This window comes from Typopeltis vanoorti, chromosome 3 (assembly GCF_054136105.1).
Source record: "Typopeltis vanoorti isolate ZY-2024b chromosome 3, IOZ_Tvanoo_1.0, whole genome shotgun sequence".
In the NCBI taxonomy this organism is placed as follows: Eukaryota; Metazoa; Arthropoda; class Arachnida; order Uropygi; family Thelyphonidae; genus Typopeltis; species Typopeltis vanoorti.
The window spans coordinates 120,935,436-120,958,046 of NC_143551.1; the positions used below are offsets into that span (position 1 = coordinate 120,935,436).

The 22,611-nt window shown below is 35.8% G+C and overlaps 1 protein-coding gene across 1 annotated transcript in view; it reads right to left on the reverse strand.

Moving 5' to 3' along the window:
- The window catches only part of LOC150108521 (glutamate receptor ionotropic, delta-2-like), a 57,111-nt gene that overhangs the window by 25,022 nt on the left and 9,478 nt on the right, over positions 1–22,611 (reverse strand). Inside the window, exon 2 of the mRNA XM_090390478.1 lies at positions 8,330–8,488. Within this exon, the coding sequence (XP_090246604.1) occupies positions 8,330–8,488 (159 nt within the window). The remainder of the gene's footprint in view (positions 1–8,329; positions 8,489–22,611) is intronic.

Consider the following 22,611-nt stretch of genomic DNA (forward strand, 5'->3'; position numbering starts at 1 on the left):
ATTGAATGGAACAACGCAGAGTTGGGCGATCTTTCGGGATCGTCTTATTTTTAGAGCCCGTTTCACTTTTACATTCAAAAAAGGTTGAAACCGGTCTGGGTAGTGACCCCACCCATAATGTATTACAGTATACATCTTCTAGTGAGATGTGCTTTACATTATGGGAAATACTAAGAATAGTGATTAGAGCTTTACCCATCTTTACAATGAGTTGCCCTGGTGTTGTACCATCTTTAGACTTGAACTATGTTTCAGGCGCAAACTTAACTGTTTGCTTACTTGGGATTAGGAGTTAAATAACCAAGTTTATAAAATTACTTGATAACCCTAATATATATTTTTTTTTATTTAACTTGTTAAAATAAACATTACACGATAGGCAACAATGACTATTTACATATTATAAGTATATATTTACAGAGAAAGAAAACATTTTCCTTTCGGGTGTACAATAGAGAATGCAATAAATGAATATTCAAAATTAACAGTTCAGTTTCAGTCTGAGTTATCATTCAGATGAAGCACATTGTCGTCGTCAATCCAGAAGAGGGTACCAGTTGGATTTCACTCCTCTAGGAATTTCGCGACAGTTCTTGTTTCTTTGAAGTGCTCAAGTTCCAATAGAAGCCTGCTTTTTAGTTTCCGACGGAGGATGTGCATGAGGGTTTGTGCAGTTTCAGTGATGGATGGGTGCTGGTTACTTCTTGTCTGTTTTAGGTAAAAGCTGTAGATGACGGCCTTAGCGCAGATGAAGATGAAATTGCATGTTCTGTGTCTGTTTTCTTCTGTGTGGACTAAATTCCAGTAGTCTTCTTGGCTGTGTGTGTAGTTACAGGTGCTAGAGGCGGTATTCAGGGCATAGGTGATTATCACTTTGTTTGCAGGGCAGGTCAGATATGTGTGTTCCAAGGTGCCTGAAACGACACAGATCCGTTTCTCTTAGCTTAAATTTGTAGAGCTTTGAAGGAGTTGACAAGATGTTATGCCATAGTCTCCACTGTATTTCGGAATCTGGTTTGGCACATTTTGATTTATATGGCAGATCCCACTGAAAACTGTGTGGTATATGCAGCCTTGTAGATGAGAGTGTTAAGGCTGAATATAGGAATGGTGAGGATGGGGACACTGACATGAGGAAGTGGTATATTTTCTTGTAGTTGGAGGGAAGAATTGGAAGTGAGGCTTCAGATTGTACAAGATGAAATATTGGCCCCGAGCAGTTTCTAGAAGGAATACGGATTTCCTGAGGTGTAGCGATATCTGGATAGGCTTTTATAATGGAGGCTTGCACTGTTGATATTGCTTTTCAGTTTTTGGGTTATTCATTGGTAGGCTTGTGAATGCTTTCCACTTTAGGGTGTGGGTTAGGAGGTCTCCTATGACTCTTATTCCTGCCCAGTTCCATGTAGGGAAAAGAAAAGGCTGGCCAGTTGTGAGACTTGTGATGTTTTTGTTTGAAAATAGTGGTTCTGTAAGTACAGCTGACTCTGTTCATCCTGTGAGTGTGTGATGGAGTCCTGTGTTTTTCCATCGCTGTAGAGCATCTTTGTAAAAAGGAGGTAGTTTAGGAGGAGATGGTGCAGGGCTGGCCATTCGGAGGATTGTGGAAAGTGTAAGTCCTCTGGTGGATGCTTTCGTGATGTAATCGAAGGTGGTTACATAAGTGTGATTGCATTGAAGTGTCTTTAGGAGGAGGATTATCCTGAAGGATCGAATCTTGTTTTCAAGGGAAATCAGGCCTTGACCTCCCTTGCTGAGTGGCTTGCAGAGTTGAGGGTATGTTGTCCAGTGAGTTTTGTTCCAGAGGAAACGTTTGATTTCCTTTTGAATGTGGTAGAGAAATTCTTCAGGAGGTGTGAGTACTTTGAGGGTATGCCATAAGACACTCGCAGCCATCTGGTTAACTATTAGTACTCTTCCTCTAAGTGAAGACATGGAACGAACGCTGTTCCATTTACCTAGCACCTGTTTAAAACGATTGTGCAGCTGTGTCCAGTTCAGTGTGTTATATATTTTGGTGTTGCCAAGGTGCACACCTAAGTATCTTTGTCCTTCGCTTGACCAGGTACATTCGATCGGAGAATCATTTCTAGACTTCCATCTGCCTGACCACAAGCCCGTGGTTTTGGCAGAATTTAATTTGGCCCCTGAGGCTTGTGCATATTTTTTTTATTTTTTTTTATTGTAAACATAACAATCTTATATACAGGATTAACCGGTTTTTGGTTCTCTGCAGTCAGACAGAGAGGTTACATGCTCATACTCTTGTTGAGGTATGTTACATCGAAGTCACTTATAAGGCTAATTACATTTTTTTTTAAATAAATTAAAGCCATTAAGAGTTATTTTAACATGATAACATAAGATCTTATTTTAACATAAGAACATAAATGTGGAAGAACATAGAAGTTACTATTGCACAATATTATCTATTAACATGAGAGTGCCAGCTGATTAACTTTCGCACTGTTAAGCACAACGATCCTTCTTTCTTCCCCCTTTCTTTGGGGGGGGGGGGGGGTAAAGGTGTCACTTCTATGCTGGAAAGTGGATTATAATGCAGTCGCCCTGCTCAGCCAGGAGTTGATTCCGTGGATTCCATTCTTGGTGGAAAAGATCTAAGGTGTTGTTTTGCCTATGGTGGTGATGCTCGTGTAGGATCCGACATCTCACCTTTTGTTGGAAGGCTGCAGTGAGTTGGTCAGTTGCCTCTCTCTGTGAAGTTGCTGTGCTGTCTGGTCTTGTATGTCTGAGGTAGAAGTTGTATATTACCACTTTTGCGGTGATGAAAAGGTAATTGCAGAATGAACGGTTATTTGACTCCACATGGACGAGATTGAAATATTCCTCTTCTGTATGAAGATTACCACAGGTAAGAGCTGCCGTTTCCCGAGTCAAACTGATTAATTTAGTGTTGACTGGGCATTCCAAGTAGATATGCCGGACCGTTCCTAATTGGTAGCAGAAGAGGCAGTTATCTGAGACGTTTGAGTTAAATTTTCGTAATATAGTAGGGGTGGGTAATATATTATGCCACATTCTCCACTGAATATCTGCGTCAGGTTTGATGGCTCTTGTGCGATATGGTAGATCCCATTGAAATAGTGTTTGATCAGATGATGCAGGATTTTCCAACAAAGTGCTTTGGTTCGACTGTTGTGTTAGTGTGCTGTAGATCTTGTTGGTGTTGCTGGGTGTAAGTTTCTCCCATGAGTTATTGGTTTTTATCAGAAAGATAGGCGCCAAAACTTCTGAGTTTGGAGGGCTAAGCCCCACTTCTGTTATGCTATCAGGCATAGCGGCTTGAAACGCGGCCTTTACGGTGTCTATCTGCTCAGACTCATTCCCATATTCTAGGTTTTCGAGCGAATTTGGAAAGCGCCAGGTGAGGCTTGGAGAAAGAATGTCACCCAAGATCCTCACGTTTCGCCAGCTCCATGGAGGAAAGAAAAATTCTTTCTGAGTGATCGGGCTTCTTACCATCGTGTTGTGAAAGATGGGTTCCATGAGGATTTCACGTAGGGATGCTGTCTTCACTGTGTGTTGGAGGTTTAGCTTCTTCCATCGTCGAAGGGCATCTTTGTAGAAGTTTGTTAAATTTACAGGCACTTGAGCTGTTGTCATTCTTAAGGTGGTGGAGAGAGAGAGACCTCTAGTGCAGAAGTGAAAATATACTCAGTGGTGCATTTGTGTGATATTTCCTGTTGTAGGGCATTTATGAGAAATCGAGCGCGGAACGTTGTTATCCTGTTGTCAATGGAGACCAACTTTTGTCCTCCATCTTTGAGAGAAGTACATAGCTGGGAGTAGGAAAGCCAGTTTGTTTTATTCCATATGAATCGATATATGGTTGACTTTATTTGTTTGATGAATTGCACTGGTGGCGTAAGAATCTTTAGTGTATGCCAAAGGACACTGGTGGCTATTTGGTTAACGATTATTATTCTCCCTCTTGTGGAGGCAGAGGCTCGTATTGCTGCCCACTTTCCTAGAACTTGCTTGAAACGCTTGTTTAGTGTTTCCCAGTTCTTATCCACATAAGAGGGTGTGTTTCCTAGGTAAATACCCAGGTATTTGTTTCCCTCTGTGGACCAGGTACCAGACATTGGGGAATCGGTTCGGTTTTTCCATTTGCCACACCACAGTCCTATGGTTTTATGTGTGTTTAGTTTGGCTCCTGAGGCTGCCTGATATTGTTGGTATGCCATTTGTATGTTATGAAAGTCCTCTTCTTTGCGGGCTATGATTGTAACATCATCAGCATATGCTGTCAGGGTTATGGTTTGGTAGGGAAGTTTAGGGCGGCATGTGCATATAGTCTGTGTGCAGATAGATAGATAGATAGATAGATATTAAAACCAGTTTATACATAGATATAAGTTGCAAATATATATATATATATATTAAAACCAGTTTATACATATACATAAGTTGCAAATAATTTCCTCACCTGCATGGTAGCAGCTCTTAAAGTCGAAGAATTCAGGTTCTGGCAAAGGGATCTTTTAGAGATTTTCAAATCTGCAAAATTAGTTTTCCTATACAGCTCGAATGATTTAGAGTTACATGGGAAAAGGGGCCGCCTTATTTCGTAAATAACGTAACTGTTATTAATCTGAAACTAAAATAAAATTAACGTATTTAAATAAGCGTTAGGTAAACACTTAACCATAGTAAACTTTAGATAGCATCGCTAAAATAAAAATACTGTTTAATTAACCATTAAATTAAAGAAATTGAATTAAGGAAATTCAACATGTAATATCATTAATATTTCGAAACGTATTTCACAAACTACGGCAGAGTTTTGTTGAACGTAAAGGATTATACGGTAACTAAGGGGTTATTACCACCAACTTATCAGTCTTGTGATTATATTAAGTGATCTTTTACACTCCACGTTCTTGAATCCATCATCTTCAACATTAATGTCTGATACATCTTCGACAAAATTACTGGTTTTACAAATTAAATTAATTTATTGCATTTTTGGGATCCAGGTACATTTAACTTCAGCGGTAGTGTTAGTTTTTCAAATTTGACGTCGTTCATAAAACGCTGTATGGCCACTTCTATACCTCATGAATTTTGAGAATGAAGTCTCCGCTGGAAGAAGGGGGGGGGGGTGTTCGCAGATGTCCTTTCCATACAAAATTAATAACATAATCACAGACATTTATGCCCATGGTAGGATTGAGCCTAATGATTGGAGAGAGAGAGAGAGAGAGAGAGAGAGAGAGAGAGAGAGAGAGAGAGAGAGAGAGAGGGTGCGCTATCGACGAGTCCAATCACACTGGCTTCAGCTATGGTGAGAAGTGAAAATCGTGGAGACAGACAGCGTAGGAAATTATTTTTTTTTATGTTGAGCCCATACACGAGAGGTTGGTTGATCAAGTACATTAGCACCGTGTATGGATGGTGGGTTGGAAAGAAGGCTTGTTCACATTTGATTTGAATTACTGTATATATTGTATTCCTTGGGGAACACAGCAAGGGGAAGATGTTTTATAGTACAGCAGTTGCAGGGATGAGGAGGAGGAGAAGAAACTTGTTCTGTGGGTTTCGTGGTGTATTGTGAAGGGATGTTGAGCAGCAGCTGCAGGTGTTCCAACGAGCTTAGTACTAAGTGGGAGAATTATTGATGCTATTTCAGAAAACATTTTCCATGGAAATATTTGTACAATACACATAGTGCGGAGGCCGATCGTCTGTGCGAAAGTGGGGGGAAATGAGTTGGTAAGAGATGGGTCATTAATAAGTCTGATTACTCTCCTCTGTATTTGATCAGACATTTTGAGGGAGCTTTTGGGGACCCCCACCCTATATTGAGAGCAGTATTCGATGGTAGGGCGGATTTGTGATTTGTATAAGGTTAACAACTGTTCAGGGGTGAAATAACGTCTTGAGCGAAAGAGAAATCCTAGTTTTGTAGAAGCTAAGGATGCAATGGTTGTTATTGTTTATGCCAGGAAAGGCTTGATGTCAGGGTAATTCCAAGAAGAGAAATCTCAGATTGTCTGGAAATTTGGGAGTTGCAAAAATAATACTGGGAGAAAATGGTTCTTTTTATGAGAAATAAGATAGTACTGGGTTTTATTAGTATTGAAATTGACTAGGTTATCTGAACCCCTTTGGAGGATGGCATGGAGATCAGAATCGATGGTAGTCATGGTTGATGTTCTGCAGGTTGCGGTGAGTTGTGTTGAGCAAAGTTTATCAAAAGAAAGGGAGGAGTGCAATGTGGTGTCGTCTGCAAAACTGTGTATTGGGTTGGAGGTCAGCTGAAGTAGGTCATTGATATATAGTATGAAGAGGATTGGTGAGAGGACAGAACCTTGTGGAACCCCAGTATTAGTTGAATGGTGAGAGGATAAGGAACCATCCGCCACCACACATAGTGTGCGTTCAGACAGAAAGCTGGCAAACCAACTACAGAGGTCTTGAGATAGACCAAACGATGGCAAGTTGCTTAGTAAGCCCTTGTGCCAGACCCTGTCAAACGCCTTGGAGATATCAAGTGCAACCGCTTGAGATGCGCCAAACTTCTCCATGGCATTTGTCCTGAGATGGGTGGCATATGTGAACAGATCTCCTGTTGATCGGCAGCAACGGAATCCATAGTAGCGGTCGTTTATTAGACTGGTAGTTTCAAGGTAGTGTAGGAGTTGATGATTTTTTCCATTACTTTAGACAGGACTGGAGTCAGCGAGATGGGACGGTAGTTGGACGGCAGTGACTTGTCGCCCTTCTTGGGAATGGGTTGAATATAGGCCAATCTCCAAGCTGTGGGATAGATACCAGTGGAGTAAGACAGTATATATATAGGCGACATAGGGGAAGAGTCAGTTCTGGTGCACAAACAGGACAATTATTGATGACCTTAACAACAGTTTATGTAAATGCATTACAAACATACAGAAATAATGGAAATTTTGGGCGAAAAAAGGTACAGCAATAACAGTGCTAAGCATCTGTCTGGTTTCTGCTCAGGACATGAACTAATCATTACTAAAATCGCATTCCAGCATTATAAAATAATTCATAAGTTCACATGGAGAGAACACAAGAGAAATAATAAAAGATATGTGATTATGTTATTTATTTACTTAATAACCATATTTTCAGAACTGTTCAGGATATTAAGAGTATTAGTATCAGGACCTGAAACAGGGGCATCACATTGAAAAAAAATATGTACCAATGTTCAGAAAAAAACGTCAACATTGAACGACAGATATACAAGAACTATTGCATTTGTACATCCATGCGTTTGTACATATGCAATGTCGGTATGAGCAAGGTGAAATTAATGAATGTATATGATTTGTTAAATTCGTACCAGGAAGAACTGTGATATAGATACTCCTGTTCTTGTCGAGAGCACAAACAGGAAGTGGAGTTAAGCTCTAATGAAATTCATCTTATGAGAATATTCACACCGAAGATGAGATCATCTCCTCACCTTTTACTTCGATACTCTTCAACAAACATGGTGCAGACTTGACGAGAAGTCCTAAGGTGTGAAAAGAATTTGCAAATGTTCCCTCTAAGAAAGTCTACAATCAGAAGACGAAGATCATTTGAGGTTTTATATATATTATATCATTTTTTAAAAATCAAACTTGAGCCTTTACTGGTAGCTGAACCGTTTCAGCTACTAGTTCATCCTTCAGTTTTCTTAGATTATACTTAGATTTTTACTTCTTATTTCAGACTTGATTAATTTTGTTATCCTCAATATGTGGGTTAAATCTCTCTGGGTACGTTTAGGAGGCTGCTATGTGTAGTTGTAGACAAGGTCCGGCATTTTCACCAGATGATGTTAATAATATGGTAATGCCACTAATACCCGATTGTGGAAGTCTCTATTGCCTTCACATGCATTACATTATTAGACGGTTATTCCCAATCTTCCATTGCCATAGCATGACTTTCAACAGTATGAAAACCCATTGCTTTAAGTGAAAACCCATTGCTTTAAGTAGTGGGCTTTTTACAACAGGATTACAAGACAACTGCACGCGGTCGCGCGAGCGCGTGTATGTAAAGTAAAAAATAAATATTTTTCGTCGTGGTTTCCTTCAGATATTGTATATGATGTACCTCCCACTATTACACCTAAATAAGCGGGAGTCAACAACCATGAGAAGCACAGCTATTTTGATCGGAACACATTTTAGACTTCAGACCACTATCAGTTGTTTTCTTAAATGGTTAGAAAGTTCCTTTGTTGGCTTTGCTGTCTGTATAAAGGTATTTCTAGCATTTAGAAATGACTACTGTACAAATCATAAAATCTCAAAAGTGAAAGGTTTGGTAATATACTCACCGAATTTGAAAGCATTTCAGTCCCAGAAACTCGAACGATGAAAGCAATATAATGCACTTCGAGATCGGCTAAGAAAAAAAGATTTTCAATGCATTCGATATTCTTATTTTCATCTATGAATACGAACCATTTGGTGCGAAATTTAGTCGACTTAGATACCTGAAAAAAAGTAAAAAATTCCTAGTTTTTTATTTAAATAAATATATATAACAAAATAAACCCTGTGAAAAATATGGATTCGTTTTTATTTCTTCTTTAATAATCAACGACATTCACTAATGTGAATTACGTACTACTTACTTTTTCCTTGACAACTACTATCAAGAAATGGTAAGATATGTTACGATGATCTACCAGGATACTGAAATGACGGTTGTTACAACTTAGGGGGGGGGGAACAAACAGTAGAGTTTCAATGGTGCAGAATTTTATTTTATTTATTAGGTTATATTCATCTTTCTTTTTAAAGTTAAGCTTGGTGCATTCAATAGGAATCTCGGTAACATTTTCTTAAACAAATACTTCCTTCACTTTCTGACATCCAGTTGAACTGAATATCTTTGATTGAACAGTATCATTAATTTGAAATTACAGGACTAGTAGATCAAAAACAAATCAGCTAATTAATAAATAGCAATAATAATACGCGTTACTTACAGATCCTAAAGGACCAATCAACTGCTCAAATTAGCGTTGGTTACCATAATTTTTAGAATAAGATAGTTAATCTTATACCTTAACATATATATTGCTATGTGTAAACTGCGTGTGTTCTCGCAACTGGTTTGTCTAATTCCAGGATGAAAAACCAGAGTTTCCCGAGAGAAAAAACCTTTCATTTCCATACAAGACCGGCTAACTCATTTAGAGAGTCCCGATATAGGTTCGCTTTCTAGATGGGATTCTAACCGAGGTCTTTCTAACCCAATGTCTTCATCGAAACCTATTGAGCTTGGAGGCGCTAGCTAATGAATAAGCAATGACAAATGTGCTGATTATTATAATCTTCCTGCTCGACTGACAATAATTAGTTATTGTTTCGATTGGGTTATTTGTTTGAAAGTAAAGAAACTTCATATTATTTATTTCCTTTTGTTAATTCTAAACAAGCTTAGAAAACTGAAAGAAGGCTCGTGCGCTGCCTGAGTAACATAATAATTAAAGAGTACTGTATGCAGTACTCAGAACTGGTGTAAAGAACATGTGGAACAGGAACATCAAGAACAGGTGGAAAGAATACTCAGAAGAGCTATATGCAATCCGACTGAACACCAATAAGACAACGAAAATGGTTTTATGGACAGAGAACCAAACATCTTGGAGGGAGAATTAGCTTGGGCCATGAGAAAAATGCCAAACAAGAAACTCTCAGGTATTGATAGGATACGAAATCCTAAAGCCAATGCCAGTCAACATTATCATAACTTTGTGCCAAGAAATATGGTCCACTTCCAAATTGCCTAAGGACTGGGCAAGATCGATATTTATCCCATTACCAAAGAAAGGTGATGCCAGGATTGCTCCAATTATCGCACAATAGCACTCAGTGGCCAATTCTCCATGCTTGCTATTTAATTAATTGAGAAAGTAGTAATATTTTTTGTTAATAAATACATTCATTTATAAGCATTCCATTTAGGCTTTTATTTTTTGTAGACAGAAGACGTCTTAAGCTTGCGCGGCAATAATTGAGCTTTGCGTTGTGTATTGAGGGCCGATGCTTGCTCGTCTAGTCAAAGCTACCTTGGCTTGCTCGGTTGTAGGAGCTTCCAGGTCCTCGCAGTCAACGCAGCTCTAGCCAGTGAGCTTCAGGCAGTCAGCCTTTACAAGTGTGCGTGTTGCTTGGGAAAATTAAGTTACAACCAACTTTTTATGACGATGTTATTGACCAGTTCATAAAGAAGAACCGTCGGGTAGAATTTGTATTCAAGTAGCTAAATTGAAAAAGATAGAATATCATTTGTAAAATAAATGCTGTATTTGTATGATTAAATGTGCATAAATTTCTAAATATATAGTTTTAAATGGTCAGTAATTCATTATTCCCCTAATCAGACTTCAATCACACCTCTCACTCCCTGAATGATAACAAGAGCAAGCGTGAATTTCAAGACCAGCATTCGCCCCTGATAGCACTGATTTCTCATGCAAGCAAGATTCTACTGAAGATTATTCAACAGCGGCTACAGTAGGTCATCAATCAGGAGCTACCTGATGTCCAAGCTGGTTTCAGGAAAGGGAGAAGCACTAGAAATCACATCGCTAACATCAGATGGATAATTGAAAAAGACTTGTGAACACCAGAACGACCTGTACATGTGTTTCATTGATTACAGCAAAGCTTTTGACTGTGTAGAGCATGATAAGCTATGATGACGTTGGTGTTCCATCTCACCTGATCAAGCTTATTAGATCTCTCTATATGGATCAGGAAGCAACAGTGCGAACACTTTATGGTGACACGGGTTGTTTCAGGATCAGCAAGGGTGTGAGACAGGGATGCATTTTGTCCCTATTTCTTTTCAACCCCTATGATGAAATGATCATGGGGAAATTAGACATGGACTCATCCAATATCGGAGTGAAGATAGGAGGAAGAAGTGTAAACAACTTGAGGTATGTAGATGACACAACCTTCTTGACAAAAAAAGAGAAAACTTGCTAAATCTAATTTTGAAAATCAAGAAAGAAAATGAAAAAGAGGGCATCAAATTATACATATATTCATATTATATATATGACAGACAATATCAATTCCACCTGATTCCCCCCCCCCTCCACTCTGCATACAAGATTACTAAATGAATTAGATGTTGAAGATGATGGTGAAATACACTCTTCTGTCCAAAAAGAAATCGAAACTTTAGAAAATAGAAGAAACTAATGGCTCCAACTGTTGTATCTTTTTTTGTTGTCGAAAGCGGCAACCTTCATTAGTGTTGTGTCAACTGTTTATGAGATTTGTTTCATTAGAAGCCAAGTTATAGTGCCAAGAGTGACAGTGTGTTTTGACGAACGGTCGAAAATGAGTTTCAAACAGAGAGCTGCGATTGGCTTTTGTGTTAAACTTAATAAAAGTTTTACCGAAATGCATCAAATGCTTCAAAAAGCACACGGCGATGAACGCTTAAACTTGAGTACGGTAATGAAAGTATTTATCACCGTACTCAAGTTTACTAGTGGTTTAAGGAATTTCAAATTGGTCGTGAGACGCTGGAGGACGACAAAAAGCCGTGCCGTCCGAAAACTGGATTGAGCTAAGTTAACATCCAAAAAGTGCGTGATTTCATCAAAGAAAACCCGAAATCGTTCGTGTGATTGATTGAAAATGAATTCGGGATTCCAAAATCAACTGTGCACAACATTTTGACCGAGAGTTTAGGCCTTCGTAAATTGAATTCGCGATTTGTTCCCCACAAGTTGACTGACGACCAAAAATGTATCGAATTGATCGTTACTGGTGACGAAACGTGGTGTTTTGAGTATGAGCCCGAAACAAAGCGCCAGAGTGCTGAGTGGAGACCACCAGAAGAGGGGGCATCCGAAAAATAGTTGCTTGGAGAAGTCAAAAGTAAAGACAATGCTGATTTGTTTCTACGATTGCAAAGGTATTATCCACAAAGAATTGGTTCCGCCTGACCAGACGGTCAATGGTGAGTTTTATCTCGAAGTTTTGAAGCGATTGATAGCGAGAATTCGTCGCGTACGGCATGAATATCGTGACAACCGACCGTTCGTCAAAACACGCTGTCACACTCTTGGCACTATAACTCGGCTACTAATGAAACAAATGTCATAAACAGTTGACACAACACTAATAAAGGTTGCCGCTTTCGACAACAAAAAGATATAACAGTGTGCCACTAGTTTCTTCTATTTTCGAAAAGTTCGATTTCTTTTTGGACAGAAGGTGTGAAGGCTTCGTAGAGACACTTGCAGAGTAACGTCGTTGTGACAGGAGTCACAACGTTAAATAATTCGTTTAAATGGTTAAATAATTCCTTAAGAAAGTAATCACTTAACGAAATGCTAGTGGTAATATACTTATTAAAGAGAAGGGCAGATTATAAGTGTTCATATAATAAAGCATTATAATTATTTTCTCAAAAGAGTTTCCTCCAAAAATAAATAAATAAAATAAAAACTTCTGCCACTGTCACCATATGAGGCCAGCAAACTCACGTTCAGGTGAAACCTTTGGAAGTTTACCCAAAGTCCTAGATTCCGACCCACGTTCACCCAGCAGAATGCTTAAATGAATAGATACAATTAACAAAATAAAACCAAACAATTGGAAATTACCATCCCTTAAAACAAGTGATTACCTCATTTTTTATCTCTCTCAGCTCATTAGAATTTAAACAACCAGTATGTGCTAAGAAAGTGTTTTGATGAGCATATACATTTGGTGTTGGAATTATTAAGTCTGGGGCAAATATCCCACTACTTGAAGTAAAACGGAAATATTGTATTTTTGTTTCGTTATAATATGAACTTTAAACTTGGAAAGGGGGTGGGAAGGTGTATCAAGGGCGAGTATCACATCTTTAAGTAATGCTCTGCTTACTTATAGCGATAGATAACGGAATAAATACAAAAAAAAAAAAAAAAAAGCCACAACGATTTCATTTGAAGAAAAATTATGATAAAGCTTATAAAATATCCCTTATGTCTAAGCTAATTCACCCATGAAACTACTACGAGTTTTGTAACTTTCTGGAATATATAGGAAAAACAACCTTCTTCATGAGCTCCTTCAAAATCAGTAATATAAGTAATATTATATTACTTATATTACTGTGTCTTGTATTAGCAGTAATACATGACTGCTAATATAAGACACAGGAGATACACTGAAAAATCATCTTGGAGAGTTTTCTCTCCATATACGTGTGTCACAGAATGATGTGGGAACAAAGCACTCTAAACGTTCCATTGTTTCGTGGGCAAATTTAATTTGCCTTATTTGAAGTCGACATTTTATTTGCTTTTTCTGTAAAGCTATATGTGAGATTTCGCCTCCACAAAACTGACAAATTGGTCTCCCATAAATACAATTACAATTCCGAAAATATGTAACAAATATCATGTGCATGTAATCAGGACCGACGCATAGTATTTTTCTTGTGTGTGCGATTAATGTTCGGCGCCTTTCTAAAAAAAAAATTTTTTTTTTTTTTTTAATAAAGTGTGAATAAAACGAACAGGAAATGAAAAACAAATGAAAACGCTTTACAGTATAATGTACGGATTAGTCCTGCTTATACAATTTTTTTCAAGTTATATAAAATTTCAAAATAATATAAAATAGTAATATAAAGTTAAGAGATTTATTCAAATATTCTTTACATTATTTGAAGTCGACATTTTATTTGCTTTTTCTGTAAAGCTATATGTGAGATTTCGCCTCCACAAAACTGACAAATTGGTCTCCCATAAATACAATTACAATTCCGAAAATATGTAACAAATATCATGTGCATGTAATCAGGACCGACGCATAGTATTTTTCTTGTGTGTGCGATTAATGTTCGGCGCCTTTCTAAAAAAAAAATTTTTTTTTTTTTTTTAATAAAGTGTGAATAAAACGAACAGGAAATGAAAAACAAATGAAAACGCTTTACAGTATAATGTACGGATTAGTCCTGCTTATACAATTTTTTTCAAGTTATATAAAATTTCAAAATAATATAAAATAGTAATATAAAGTTAAGAGATTTATTCAAATATTCTTTACATTAATTTTGCATTAATAAATAAATTAATTTTGAAGAATCAACGAAAATAGATAAGAGAATTTTACAAGAATGTTTCGCATTGGACTCGAGAGTTCGCCGATTATTTTGTGTCCCTGACACCGCCCTAACAGCCCGCTAATACAACAGGCTCGAATGTCGAGAAGTTATATATCAGCAGTAAGCCGACTTTTAGGGCCGAACCACATGCATCCGATCCGATCCGATTAAAATTAGGATACGGCCTTTACACGGAACTCAACAATTAATCATAAGTTGATTTATGATACATCAAAAATAAAGAACTATTTTAGGTATATTTTCGTAAATTTTAATAAAAAATTACAGTAATCGTGTCCAGGATACAATTTCAGAATTTATTTGTTCGTTTCCGGGAAGATCTGAAGGGGCCCGAACGGACGACGACGTACATTCATAATTATATGTACCATTCGTTGTTCGTTTAAACTCTTATCTCATATTTTTTGACATCTTTTAGGCGCCTTTTCTTCTGCAGCGTCTGTGTATATTGCACTTCGCACACGCCACCAGCCGTGTTTATTTACACCTGCATGTAATTAACAAACAATGAGAGTAAATCTACTATCTTGAAGGATTCTATCTTAGCAGTGGGAATGAAATCCTAACAACTAACAACACACAAAGGAAGTAGTGAGAAATATTATCAGCAGGTCAGTTCTTCTTTCGTCTCCCATTGTATGGTAAAATTTCATCACATTTCATGTGCTTTATATTATGTCTTATTTGTTTATATTCATTAAATAATTAGTGACTCTCTAGATTAACATGGACATAAAACATTTCATTTAGCTATTCATCTTTATAATAATAATTGAAAACATTCACCTTTCTGATTGTTTGAAGCGAATGAATGAGGCTATCAGCAAAGTATAGAACAAGATATTTGATTTGTCCTTCCTTCTCAGTTATTTCATTGGACGGAATTCTAAATGCCTCATTTATGAATGCCACTCCATGGGCATACGTCATTACTTTCAACACAAGATTTTTCTTGAAAAAGCTTTGCAGTATACAAGCGATCGTTGTCCCGCCTGAAAAAACAAGGAAAGCACTTTTAAAAAATCAATAATCCAATTTTCTTAAATTTATAGGTGTCAAAAAGATAATGAATATCTTTATCGATAGCTAAAATGAATTATTGATGCATTTTAGATGTGTATATATATAAGATCACGTTGTGAAATCTATTCTTGAATAAAATAGATTTCACACCGTGATCTTATATATATACACATCTAAAATGCATCAATAATTATTGATGTATATATATATATATGTATGTATGTATATATATATATATATATGTATGTATGTATATATATATATATATATATATATATATATATATATATATATATATATATATATATATATATATATATATATATATATATATAAGATGTATATATATATATATATATATATATATATAAAAGATGTATATATATAAGATTCAAATATCAAAATGTATATTTATTCAAATATACATTTTGATATTTGAATAAATATCAAACTTAAGGAACTTGATGAATATGATTTTGGAGACGTTTTTCGGATTTTTTTTATTTAAAACATGGAATAATTTTTTCCAATCACAAAATCATTTTAATATTTTATGTTAGAAAGGGAAAGAACTAAAATGAATATGTAAAAATTTTCAGAAAATTAAATATTTAAATAACTTTCACGGCTTACATATGTAACAAAAAAATATATAGAATTTTATTCAAAAACTCCACTATATTGCATCCAACGCTACGTGGACATCGTCAGGGAGAGAGACCGTTAACTACATTCAAAAGATGAATCAAAATAATGAGTCATCAATCATGCGTATATTAACTCGTGTCTCGGTTGCAGCTGAAGTGTATGATTACACTGTTAGAGTTCAAAGGAACAAATTAAAATTAAATATTATCAAATAAAAGTTATCAATTGTCCTTTTTTGTATAACAATTCTAATTAATTTCTGTAGCCCGAAAGAGTTTTACATATAATCATGCTACAATGTGGAATCCCACTGTTCCCAGTGAGATAAGAAAGATTTTTACACTACGATCTAAAACAAAAGGATTCTCGTAAATGACTCAAAAAAATCTATGAATCCCGGGGAAAAAAATAGTGGCAAGATTTTGAATTTCTACTAAATGGTTGTTTAAAGTTGTCATGCATGTCTTTTGTTTATTGTTTTCATTGCGCTTTCACTAGTTTGCGGGAATCATACGATAAGAACTGAACGCAGCACCCACATTCGATGAAACTTATGTAAAGTGCATGCGGTACCCAAGTATGACTCATCAACTCATTATTTGCAGACCGGCTAATAAACAACCCAGCATAACGTATGAAGTTTGAAATGCTTTAATTTCATTTTAAAATTCAAGTATGATAAGCACGAAAAAAAATTTTTTTTTCGTGTTTTATATACGCGTATAAAGATATATAGTAACATCGCGATCACGACACTTCATTTCACAAATATCGTACACACTTATATAGTCTCATAATATCGTTAAAACGACAGGTATTTTTGCTGTTTTCTTTTATAAAGTTAAGAAATATATATTTAGGACAGTATTTTAGTGCTTTCGTTACTAACCTTAATTTAAAAAAAAATATAAATAAAAACGATGCATTCAACTCATGACATCACTAGGACGTCGTTTCTGAGAATGCTTTATGCACGGTAGATTATGCAACCTACCATCAACATGACATAAAGCATTACAGAATTTGTCAGAAATGCCAATTGCATACTTTCGTGTGAAATGTTGCGATCAAGATCAGTGGGCACCACATACAGTTTTACACATGTGTTAGATATAGGGGAAAGAGATTCCAGGTTAGAAAGCAGTCTCCTCCTTTTGCTATTCTTATCCAACTCAGAATTTACTCTTTTCATCTTATTTCGCTGAAAATCTCTCAGTCCCATCCTGCCAGAATCATTTCTTGTTTTTATAGTTCATGCATTAACGATTCTGAACTTTTTGATTTCCTGTTGATTTTCTCCAGTCCAACATATCGAACAGTGCAGTCATCTTACTTGGAGATTTTAATGTTCGCAACTCCAACTACGTAGCTTTCTTTTCCAACTACGTCAATCAAGAAGATAGAGATGATGACACATTTAGTATTACCATGATAATTTTGCACAAATTGTTTGTCTATTTCAAGCATTAATCAGGTTTCAAAAATGTCAGACAGAACATTGAGTCTAACACGTAAGAGAAATTGAGAAAGTTATTACATAACATGATCAAATAATAATGGGCCATCAGTGAAGTTTACCACTCTAACGAAATTATTATTTTATTTTATTTTATTTTATTTTATTTTATTTTATTTTTGACTTTTTGCTCGTTTAAATACTATGAGATATTATTATTGCAAGATTCTAAGCACAAGGAACACAAAGACCTCGTTAGGGCTGCATATGAAGTTAGGTTCTATATATGGTATGGAAGTTTAATTAGCAGATCATATGTAGTTTTATAATTACTTGTTATGTATGCTACGTGCTGAGATCTGATATGATATGTGTAGTTTAGTATTTTCTAGAAAAGTAGTTCTATTAATTATGGCGAGCATTTTTATTCGGCAGATTCATAGACGTTTTCACACATTTGGAGGGTTCTAAAATTAATCGCAGCTTATTCAAATTGTCTATTTCTGAATTTTTTCCCTGCATTTTAATGAGCAGGACGCGTACTTTTTGAATCCCTATTTGCGTTTGCAGGCAAACTATTTTTTTTTTTTTAAGATGACGGCTACTTCTTTAGGCCGGAGTAGTCTTTCCCCCACTTACACTGTAAGCCTTAAACGAATCCTCAAATCTTATTTTTTGTATCGCTTATTTTATTACATATTTCATATAATGGACTATACATACTCAAAATTACCTTGAGTAATTTTGGCTGAATTTGAAGTATTAAGAAGTTATTTGGAGAACCAAATAAAAATGTAAAATTTTTATGAGAGATACTTCTTGATTAGCGGCTATTAAAGCAAAATTGGTTGCATTCTGGTTTCAGGATCAGTATTTTCATCCATTCAGCCTGTACAGCCTTTTGAAAATAAAGAAAACCGCTTTTTGTTGTAATTATTACGTATTTCAGGGTATTTAGTACATCCACTTATCAAGACAACATCAGAAAACTTTCGAAAGGTCAAGAGCTAGTGCAAAGATAAAGTAGTTTTTATTTAGAGCTAAGTTGTGTCAGTGAAATCATCCATTAAGATACTACCTTTATTTTTACGAAATCCATATTGCGTGTTGGATATTACATCGAATTTCTCTAGATACGTGGATATTTTTTCATTGACGATTCTTTCCATGATTTTTTTTTCTATTGCCGATAGTGGGGACCTATAATTATTAATTTCATCGGGTTTTCTTTTTTACGTAATGCTGTTATCACTGAAGGTTTTTATGTTTAAATAAAATAACAATAATAATAATAATAATAAGATAAACCTGAATTAGACGAATACAGTAAGACGATGCGAAACTCCGGATGTTGCCTCAAGTATTTGGATAGAAAAGCAGCTGCGTGCGATTTCCAGGGTTCTTTAGTAGTAACATCAACATCGCATGAAAGTTCCATAGTATTGTGGCCTATCAAAAAAGAAAAAATATTTTTATTATACTTTTTTCTCTCTTTATATATATATATATAAATCAGAATTAATATTGATATACAGATATGTACATAATAAATGAATACGTTGACAAAATAAATATAATACATTTTAATCCATCAAAAGACTAAAATATACTATTATTGTATGTTGATATATTCATTTATTCTAATAGATGGGATTGGCATAAATAAGTACCTAGATAAAAAGAAAGTGTATAGTCAAATTCCATTGCTAGTGAAAGTGACATAAATTGGGGCTACTCAGTAGGACGATTCTCTTTTCCAAATTACAAACATGATGGACAGAAATGACTGTGATGAAGAAATCGACATGGAAATATTGGTGCTTCCGTTAAGCTCTACCAGAAAAATATCTGAGAAGACAGAGTCAGGTAGAAAGAAGGATGAGAAGTTGATTCGAAATCGAAATGTGTATAGCTTGCTCCACCGATCTGGCTGTCATCATTCCCTTACTAACAACTACTTCTATTTCTTCATGTTTCAAAGAAAGTAAGAGAATGATGGCGGCCAGATCTATGGAGCAAGCCATGAAAACAAGAAAAGGCTTAAAGCGGAAACAGATCATCTACGAGAAAGTGACTGAAGTGAATCTGAGAAAGAGGGGATCGATTACTTGAACTTCTTTCCTCTGAAGAATGAGGCTTCAATCTGAGATTTCTGTGGTTTTGTAGATATACGCTAAGTTCCAGTATAAGGACCGCATTAAAAATATACTTTATTTACTGAAATCTCTACTAGTTTCATGAGTCGATAGGCTCACTTAGTTAGGAGAGTAAAAATGTTATACAAAAGTTTCAAAATGTAGAAAGCGTAGTCAGTTATTAAAAATTGATTAAACTAAACGTGCGGGGAAAAAAGAGCTAGTTGTTCAATGTACTACTGTCATATTCCATGCCCAAGGTTGCCTGATTTTTAATGAATGAAGACCAAACCTGGTGCAGTAGTGAACCTTGGTTTTTATTACACTGAGTAGGAGTACGTAGCATTTCAGTGGCCACCTTGAAGTTTTTATAAAACAGTTATATTCGATATAAGGCTTTTATGTTTTTTGATAGAGTACTAGATAGTCAGCCAGCAGTGTAAAGAAGCAATGATAACTAAATTACAAAGAAAGGAGATCGAACTAAATGTGAGTGAGCAGGAAGCTGAAAAGAGAATGGAAGAAGTTAGGTAATTAATCAACACCTCCAGTAACAACAAATCATCAGGAGGTAGCTATATTTAACTTTTCGAAATTCAACTCAGTGAGACGACACATCTCAGAATGTTTTGACAAAAGTAAAGTGTAAAATGAAGTCCGGGATATTGGAACATATGACTCCATAACTGACCGTAAAAGACACCATTAAATGCTCTACATATATCTAAGCTAAAACGGCTCCTCTTAGATGCAAATACTGTGATTTACAACCGACAGTTTAAAGGGAAAAAATCAGTTCTTATATAACACAGCTTATATCATACAATGAAGCTTGGTTGCAAACTGCAACACCAAAAGCCGAAGATGAAGTAATCTGCACCATGGAAAATCCGGTTGGAACTAAAAGTCAACAAACTTCGCGCTGATTCGAACAACTTAAAGAGTCTTAAACAAAGGTAGCTGAAAAATAATAGCATCAAAAACAAACTCATTAAAATCTCTCTCTCTCTTTCTCGAATTGCTAACATAACTTCACTAATCTGCTCACTATCTCTATAATCGTGTACAAGAATCATGAAGCTCATATGCAGAAATGGGTTGACAGAGAATCTATAGGGGAGAGGGAGGGGAGGACATGTTTGGGTAACTTTCTCACATCTTATAATAATGTTACTGTTAAGTTAAACAAAAAGAATTGATACACCATGATATTTTTGGACTTTTGACAGGATACAGTACGGAAGACTTGCATAAATTAGAGAATATGTGGCTGGATTATAAACTATTAGATTCGACAAAAGGATGGCTGAGTGGCCGATATCAAAAGAGATGCATAGGATTGTGTGATTCTGCAAGATTTAAGGTGACCAACATCACTCCTTTGTTCACTGTTATTCAGTCTTTACGTTAATGACATTGAGAATGTATTTAACAAGTGATATACAGTTGTTTGCAAAGAATGGGCGCGGTAATGTGGAATGCGAATGCCATGAAGCACTTGCAGAATGATCTGAAGAGGCTGAAATTGTGGATATATGAAAATAGCTATCTGGTTTATGTTAGCAAATTTAGGTTATTTTGGATTTTCGGCCAAAGCAACTAAGGCTATGAGGCCAGCGTCATAGCCTGACGCTGTCCTTATATCCTGAATTTCTGGCCTCATTTAGACTATGTCTGTTAATTGCGTGTGGTTCTTCTGGCCACTTTGTCTGTTTTGTGGAATGAAAAATCTGAGATTCCCGGAGGAAAACCCTGCCACCACCGTCAGAGATAAAAAAACTTGCCTTCAGTTGAAAAGCCCTGATAAAGGTTTTTTTGCGTCTTAGACTAGACGGGATTCTAACACCCATGTCTTTCCAACCGAAAGGCTTCGTCCATACTGTCTGAGCTACAGAGGCTCAATAATAATAATGCTATTGTAAATACCAATTGTGACAGAAACTTTGCCTGTGTGGTAGGCGAATGTTGACGTAACACTCTCCTCAACTCAGTTGGAATCCTATAGTGTACTGATGTTTGTGAAAGTCTGTAGGCGAGAGATGGTTTTCTTCGTTCGGCGAGGCCACCACTCTGCTTATAAAAATATCATATTTCTTTTCCAGAGTGAAGCTCCTGTATCATCTATCCTTAGTCTATCTCAAATACTAAATATACGGTTACTTGGCAGTTTTTCCTGAGTAGAATTCACGTAAAAAAAAAAAAAGTTTTGTTTTGAACTTCCTTTGCTAGAATTAAACCATAGATATGTAAAATAGGCATATCTCTGAGAAAGTTTTTTTTCCTTTCTATATTTGAAATATTTCAAATGTTATTAGATATATTACACCTCATGAGTTTCGTAATTAAAAAAAAAAAAACTGGGGATTTGGAGTTTGCAGGCATAAACAAATCAATCCCAAAATACAGCGAAATTGAAAAAAATAAGTTATTTGTGTGTGTGTGTGTGTGTGTATATATATATATATATATATATAAAGACGACACATTACTATTAATATATATATTAATAGTAATGTATCGTTTCCATAGAGACTGTATAAAGATTAAAACTTATCCTGCTCACATAAAAAAGTTATTCGTTGAAGTGTTTGATGATGATGTGATAATGACTAGAATATCAGCAATTACTTTCATTGCTGTGCACATGGGCTGTATATAGTTTTCTTCAGTGTTTGAGTAGCATGCCACCGTTGTCATGGCAAAGTTTGTTATTATTATATTTAGTAACTGTGTTCATAGCTAATTATATATGCCTGACGTGCATGAAAACACCCTAGTGTGCATGAAATAAAGACTGAATTTATCATTACTGCTAGTCACTTCTGATTGTTCTGTCACAAAAAAAAAAAGCAAACGCATTCAAAGCGTACTAAAAAATAAAAAAGAATCATTGTTACACATGGATTTTAAAATACAGCTCATAGTTATTGTGCTTGAAACTTCTTTGGATGGGGGAGTGTATATTAAACAAAATCATAAATTATTTAAGACCTCGACTAGTTTCACGTGCATTATAATACACTGCTTCGGGAAATAAATTTACTTGATATTAACATTAACTGAGTGAGTTTACAGCAATCACGCTAATGGTATCAATCGTAAAGAACATTTAAAATAGGCCAACCATGTTGCTCATGCGAGATTCATGATATATTATGATCTTAGCGTTATAATGCATATAATTTCAGATTAGCATAAGACTAG